The following is a 7,603-nucleotide window of genomic DNA, read 5'->3' as shown; positions in this document are numbered from 1 at the left end:
GATACTAATATAAACTTGATTTTAAGATCTTCTCTCATCATTTTGGTGTTTAACAAAAAGAAATAATTTTGGTGATCCTAATATCTGATTGTAAGTCTCATCTATTTGTGGCTGTCTTTGGGTAGCCTTTAATTTTATTTGATGTTTATTTAATTGCATTTAATTTCTATTATTACTTTTATTTTGACCTGTTTACTTTGTGTTCTATTAGTTTTTGGACATCATGAATCTTGTGATTCATGATATCCATGAATCAAAAGACTTTTCTATTTAATTGTTTATTTTTTAAATAGAAGCAAATGTCTTAGAATAAAATATTGTATTTCTTGTTTAAGCTAACATCTAATAAAATTGATTTAAATTTGTTGATATGTGAACATTTACAGGTTTATGAACAACCGTGTTCCTCCTAACAAGCGATATCAACCCACAGACTATGAGCATGCTGCCAACTGTGCCACACATGCGGTCAGTATGCACACGCACACACACACGCACCCACACGCATGCATACACACACACCACATATAAACTGATCTGTAAGATATTAAAAATAAAGCAGGACACTCATACTGTAATTAGTTTTAAAGTTGTGCCATTATTGCATGCACAATTGTGCTTTCATCCTGCTAGTTTGTGTATTATCCTCTGTAATCTAATGTGTTATTTATGTTCTAAATTGGTTTAGATGTGGATAATCCCCAGCCTGCTGGGCAGCTCACTGTTGCACTACGAGTCAGAGGACCAATGGGAGCGGTTGTCAGCCTGGGTATATGGGGCGGGGCTCAGTTCGCTCTTCATCATCTCCACTCTGTTCCACACTGTGGCCTGGAAGAAAAGCCACCTTCGGTACCAAGACACATTTACATAGCATTGGAGAAATATCACGCCAACTTTTATACAGCAGCTTTTCGTTTTAAAAAAAAGAAGCTTTTTCTTTAAAAATTTAAAAACTGTGCATGATTTTCTTTGGACTTCACAATTATATATGCATTACTTTGTGTTGGTCTGTCACTACAAATCCTTATGAGGATGTGGTAATAACAGAAGGACCATAAGACTGAGGTGTCAATGTTTTTTTTTAACAAAATTTCTATCTATCTATCTATCTATCTATCTATCTATCTATCTATGTGTCTGTCTGTCTGTCTGTAAGACAATGTTGAATACTTTTACAAGGCCATATTAAAGTGATATTATGCCTGAGATTACGTAAAAATATAAATGCAAAAAATATTTTGTTTTTCAGTTCTGTGGAGCAGTGTTTCCACATGTGTGACAGGATGGTGATCTACTTCTTCATTGCAGCCTCTTATGCTCCATGGTAAGCATACTGGCTTGCTGTCTGTGTGTGAGAGAATGTAAATGTGATTACATAGGAACTCAGTTTGCAGCTGTTGCTGCTTCTCTTCCTATAGGCTAAACCTTCGGGAGCTGGGTCCGTGGGCATGTCACATGCGCTGGTTGGTTTGGGTCATGGCGTCTTTTGGAACCACCTATGTCTTCTTCTATCATGAGAGGTCTGTTCTCACACTGACACCTTTACTTAATTCAGACTGGCTTTCTGTCCATACAACTGACTTTAAATGTGGTAAATATTACCACAGCTAGTAATAATAATTAATGCTGCATCAGTTCTTTCGTTATATAAACGCAGACATTTCAAATTTAAGTCACTTATGGGACAGTTGGAAGACGTGAGCTACTGGACCTGCCTGTTTGCCTGTTTTGGTCACATATCCAAAACAGGCAGGTGTGAATAAAAAAAAACACTTAAGATGACAAGCAAGTCAGTGCTGAAGAGTAGATGTTAGAAATATTAAATCTAGTTGAACATCTTTAAGAAGAAAACCAGTTGCCTTCTATGTGCACACTTTAGATTACCATGTTCTGGATGACTTATAATCTATACCAGTGTATTGAATAATTGATTCATTAACCCTAACCCACAGGGAGTCCTGACACAAGTTTTGATAACCAATTGCTTAAGCTATTACAAAACTACTGCTCTTTTATTTCAAACTTGACATAATCGTTCAGTAAGTTTGCATCAACTTCTGGCAGTTGTTTTGTCTGCCAGACATCTAAGAATAAAAATCTGTTTATATTTGTTTTCTCTTTGAGGTATAAACTCATGGAGTTGATCTGCTATACAGTGATGGGAGTTTTTCCTGCTTTGGTCATTTTCTCAATGGTGAGGTCACTCATGTAATGCATGCATTGCACTGTGCTGTATTTCCGATATCAACACCTTAATCCCTCATGCTTCCCGCTAGCCGGAGCAGTCCGGGTTGTGTGAGCTGCTGGTCGGTGGAGCCTGCTATTGTCTTGGTATAGTCTTCTTCAAAAGTGATGGCATCGTCCCATTCGCTCATGCCATCTGGCATCTTTTTGTAGCTGTGGGAGCAGCCATACATTACTACGCCATCTGGAAGTACCTCTACGCCCAGACTCCCAGGCAGGTCCAGACCTCCAGATGACATCAGTGATGACTTCACAGGAATGGACTCCTGTGATTAAGCTGCTTGGGAGAGCTGTGTCCAAGTTCAAGGCTTGCTTCAAATAAGAGTTATCTTAATTGGAAAACTACCAGTACATTTAGGCATTTTGACTGTTTGTGGGTGCACAAGCAGCACAAATGAGCAAATCACAGGCATCCCTCTCTGGTGCCATCTTGTTTCATCTGACAGGACCATTTTCTACTGCTGCAACAAAAGCAGTCCTATCAGGCAGCTAGAAAATACAAACAAATGTGCTTTGCACATTAAAATATGTGTTTGCTAGACTCTTTATGGAATAAAGTTCCCAGCTAGAAAGAAGTGCATACACATCCAAACTGCACACATTACTGGAAAATCAAGTTGGAAAATCTAAAGGCTTCAGAACCTCAGTCTGACCTACTCACCAGTCACCAATAGAAAAGGTTTTATACTTTTGAGCACCAGTGTTGCCACCAAGAAATATAAAGTGCAGAATATCACACCTGACAATATGCTGTATTCTCAGCAATTATCACCATTGCTTAAATTCTTTTATGCTGTTTATTGGATAAGACAACAGCAGAGAAAGACTCATTGCTAAAAGATAATAGTGCAGTAGGATCATAATAACCTTAACATTAAAAGTAGGATTAAAACATTTCAGTAAAGTTCAAATGATGTTGGAGATGACATAACTCAGCCCAATTTTACTGGCGACCCTGCTACAAAACCAGAGGTGAAGCCTCGGGTAAAAACACAGATTGGTCCCAGCTGCTTGGAAAACCTTGTGCTTTTCTCAAGAATTCCTTCATTTGAGTCTTATCTCCACTGTCTCCCAAGGAAACAATGTTGAGACAATGTTAATTAAAAGTTGGGTAAATCTTACAACAATGTCACAGCCTGGAATAACGATAAAAGATGTCAGATACCACCAACCTGCATTATACATTATATATACATTATACAACAACAAATGAGGTCTTTCATGAAAAAAAAAAAAAACAAACCAACAAAAAAACAATAGCAAAAACACCTTGTTGTGATTAATCTGAGGCAGTTTTGTAAACTTGGACACAGCTAGAATCCCCACTTTGGTTCATTTTAATGTTATATATCACTGTATTTTCCAGTAATTTGATTTTATTCCAGTGATCAGGGGTTAGTTACTAGTATTGGAGGTTTTTCTCTATGTGGTGCGCGTCCAGATTCAGTGTTCAGAGGCTGAATTCACGACATTGTCTTAATGTCAAGAGGAAGACAATGTTTACAATTAGCTGCCTTGACTATCATCATAAATTTAGCAATTATTGTAATCATAATTTACACCTGATAAACATGAGTAGTTCTTACTTCCAATCTAGATTTATATATCACATAATACTGTTATTTTTATCAGTAGTTTTTCCTTTTTTAGTGACTTACTGTAATTATCAACATAAGCATGAATAGACTAATTTATTAATATATATATAGCATACATTTGTGGTTGCAGCCTTACAGACCTGTATACATCCACAATTATTTGGTACCTGATTATGTAGTATATTTACTGAATACTAACAGTTTCGTGTTGTTGGTTAGATTTTGCAAAGACGAATGTCATCAGTATCATTTATACAGAGATTATATTTTCCTGTGATGTGATTGTAGTGTTGAAAATAGGTGAAAACTAGTGACATACTTTGTCTGAAACCACAATGAATCAGCACTGCCAGAAGGCTGAATTACTGCCGCAACTGTTAGCTCACGCTACCATGATTAAACAATACGTCTTATCTGAAAGGAAACTGAAGCTTTAGTACTCTTGAATAATCTGCCCCAATATTAAGGCATCTCAGGAGTGTGTGCATGCGTGTGCACGTGTGTGTGTGTGTGTGTATGTGTGCATGTGTGTGCGTGCGTGTGCATGTGTGTGTGTGTGTATTACTTACTGGCTGCAGTTGTTTGTATCTTTTACTATCTTACACCCATTAATCCAAAACCCATGGTTGTCAGTGTTTACATATAAATAGCTTGAACATATAAGTATCTATTTGCTAAGAGTCTTTAACTCTGCTTGCCAAACAAGCTTTGATGAATGTGGCAGGAGGACCTAAAAGGTCAAGAACTCTAACATTTAAAGGTATTAAAAAAAAAAAAGCAACTGACGTGGATCATGTTTCAACAGTTGTTTGCTACTCAGGATTTTACACCCAATTTAAAGGACCACCAACCTGCATCAATTGTTTGTATTCTGTCTGGTTGTCACCACAGCTCCACTTGGTTACTCGCAAATGTTTTCTACAAGTTTTACATGACGGTTACTATTCAGACAATAACTGAGGTATGCTATAAAGGAGCCAGGAAGCTTGGTATCAGTCAGCTAAAATCAAGTTTCAATACAATGTTACCTATGGTAAAAACGTGTAAAAAGCCTTAAAATAAATTAATGTTTCATCCTTGTAGCATAATCTCACATCACTATATTCAAAAATATCTAAATTTGAATATAATCAAATGTATTCAGCGAGGAAAAAGTAAGGTTAGAATGTATACTTACTTTATTAAGCAAAGAGTGTTAAAATTTGAAGTAGATGTCCATGACTTCCTTTTCTCTGTGGTATAAATGTGATACTAATTTTTCTTTGGAGGACAACGTAAAAAGCAGGGGAACATGTCAATTCTGCTAAGTTATGTAATTCTTGCTCATATCTACAGTCAGGGCAGTAATAAATAATAAATAAAGTTAATATCCTGGATTACAATGGGTGAAGATCTAGGTTTACCTTAATTTGCTGTCACGTTGTTGTTCCTTATGGTGGTGTATTAGAAGTGCATGGTATGAAAGTCTTAATGTGAGAAAATGAAGGAGATTTTTATGAAACATCAAGTCCTAGCTGTCACGTATTTGAAGTTTGGGTGTTGCGTTTGATGCCCTGCTGTTCTAAGTAGTGCATGTGCATTAGGATTAATGGTGGGGAATGCAGTTGGTTCTGCTGCATCGTGATCAGCTAAATGAGATAAAATTACATTTTCAATAATCTATGAGTAGTCAAATAATTATTGGCCAAATTAATCAGAAAGTATGTGAAGATGTCAATTTCATTGTGTTTCAAGTAGGGTGAACTGAAAAATTGTCCCCAATTCCTTAATTTTGGTAAATCAGCGATCGACTGAAACCTAAATGAAAAACCGGTCTTATCCATTGATCTTATCTACCTTGCCAAAAGTGAACATAATCTACTATCACATTTTGCTCTGCTGTAAGAGATGAAGGACTGACAGGTCTGACCAACAGTTCAGATCTGCATGTGTGCTGTTAACAATAGTCACTCCTAGTTGCCAGCATAGATATTTTCTTGCTATATTCGTCATATAGAATGGCTTTTCAGACAGATTTTTTCTCCCAATAAGAAACTGGTGTTGGACAAAGTTGAATTTGGCAAGTCAGGCTTTTTAAAATATCGGTAATCACGATCAGCTAGAAAAATGCGTTCGGTGCACCCTCAGATACAGGATGCATGGTGTTTTGGAGCTGTGATGCTCATGTGAAGCGACATGTCCACATGTATCTGTGGCAGCTTGGTGATCTCCAGTGTCAAATGCATTGCAACATGTTGCCTGAGCATTCTTTTTCCCTGGCATTACGTTCTTCTATTCTACTGAGACAGAAAGCAGAAAAGTGTGTATTGGGTTATTAGAACTACACACAGTGAATAGGTAAAAAAAATCTCCACATGATAACTGCAACAGATTTTTCAGTGTGAGGTTATGCTACTGCTTAATTATTTTTAATCTCATTAATTTATCTTTACCAGGTATGCCAATATATGTGGAAGACTGTGAATCAAAATATGGATCTTGAAAATGTTTGAGTTTGTACAAGGATACACTGTGATCAACCCTGCTGACATCCATTAGTCACATAATTTTTTAATTTTTAATTTAATTATTTTTTAATTTAAAGAATGGATATTACCATTGCTTTACAAGGCGGTCACAAAGAATCTCAATGCATAATCTGTTTATAGCAAAGTAAATCGTTCTGACAACATTAAGTAATGTATGAAACCAAGCCAGATACTAAGCAAATCTTACCCAACAAGTTTAGTCAAAGCAAATCTCTGTATTCAAACATTTACCTCCCTTTTTGATTAAAAAAATGCAATTTACAAAAATATAATGTGAATTGAATCATTAGAAAGAAGATTGAACAACTTCTAACTGTAAATCTCAAACAATTGTTTCATTTTTTCTTTTTTTGAGCTGTGGATATTTCAGAAAGATGAACCAATCTAAAATTAACAAAACATCTTCTATATGATTACAAATGTATCACCACAGATGAGTGGGATATTAATGTTTATTGTAGATTTAAATATGTTTAAATGAAGCAAAGATATTTAACTGATGCTAATTTGAACCATATTCATGAATACCAAACAGCTTGTATTTGTATTCTGTTTACTGACGCCTTCAAGATACATCAAACAACTGAGTGTTGTATTGTACCTTTATCATATCCTGTATTAACACTACTTCCATAAGCAATTTAATTATTTTACTTTTCTCTCTTTATCTTGCTTACAGTATTTGTCTCTTTTAGAGATGTAGTGCACATAAGACTTTGTATGAATTCCAAAATTTTTACAAACGGCATATCTATTACTATTATTTTTAGGCTCTGTGATTATGAAGCTGCTTAGTGTTTTTAGTCCTGCTGCTGATCTCTCCCTGTTCCATGAAAGCTAAAGTATTTTCCCACATTTATGGTTCTATAGTTTTCAGTTTAGTTATTGTATCTGGTGCTTTTCTGTGCTGTGATAAGCCGATTTGATGCTAACAATGCTTTTATCTTTTCTATCTCTGTTATAATAAAAATGCTTTTTCATGCACTCTATTGTTGAACTCTTCCTTTAAATGGTTTAAAACATTTTTTCTCCACTGCTGTACTTTGATGTGAAATCTTTGTTTGTCTCTTTCTTTGTGTGTATTTTTTTAAATTTGTACTGTATTTACAAGTTTAAAATCAAGTTTGACCTGTCTACAAGTTTGGAGACAGGCTATGTCTTTTACCAGCTTTGCATATTTACATACTGAAAAGATTTGCCTGTTCTTCTTTGTCAAATAGCTCAGCCAGATTG

The 7,603-nt window shown here is 35.7% G+C and overlaps 1 protein-coding gene across 1 annotated transcript; it reads left to right on the top strand.

Annotated features, from left to right (window-relative positions):
- The first annotated feature begins 390 nt into the window (after window positions 1–390).
- Window positions 391–2,480, top strand: LOC106905503 (monocyte to macrophage differentiation factor 2-like). The gene is made up of 6 exons (XM_014970388.2): window positions 391–468; window positions 689–849; window positions 1,250–1,324; window positions 1,419–1,520; window positions 2,125–2,194; window positions 2,277–2,480. Exons 1-6 carry the CDS (start codon window positions 391–393, stop codon window positions 2,478–2,480), a joined length of 690 nt encoding a protein of 229 aa, XP_014825874.2.
- The last annotated feature ends 5,123 nt before the right edge of the window (window positions 2,481–7,603 follow it).

This window comes from Poecilia mexicana, unplaced genomic scaffold (assembly GCF_051168715.1).
Source record: "Poecilia mexicana isolate PSO_F unplaced genomic scaffold, ASM5116871v1 scaffold_2, whole genome shotgun sequence".
In the NCBI taxonomy this organism is placed as follows: Eukaryota; Metazoa; Chordata; class Actinopteri; order Cyprinodontiformes; family Poeciliidae; genus Poecilia; species Poecilia mexicana.
The sequence above is the reverse complement of the archived record's forward strand: the minus strand, read 5'-3'. Positions and strand labels throughout refer to the sequence as shown.

What these genes read in the sequence shown, in the direction of transcription:
- LOC106905503 (XM_014970388.2), top strand. Translation starts at nt 391, where the DNA reads ATGAACAACCGTGTTCCTCCTAACAAGCGATATCAACCCACAGACTAT. An exon ending in TGGAAGAAAAGCCACCTTCG is followed by an intron (nt 850 to 1,249) that starts GTACCAAGACAC and finishes TTTGTTTTTCAG; the next exon opens with TTCTGTGGAGCAGTGTTTCC. An exon ending in GCAGCCTCTTATGCTCCATG is followed by an intron (nt 1,325 to 1,418) that starts GTAAGCATACTG and finishes CTCTTCCTATAG; the next exon opens with GCTAAACCTTCGGGAGCTGG.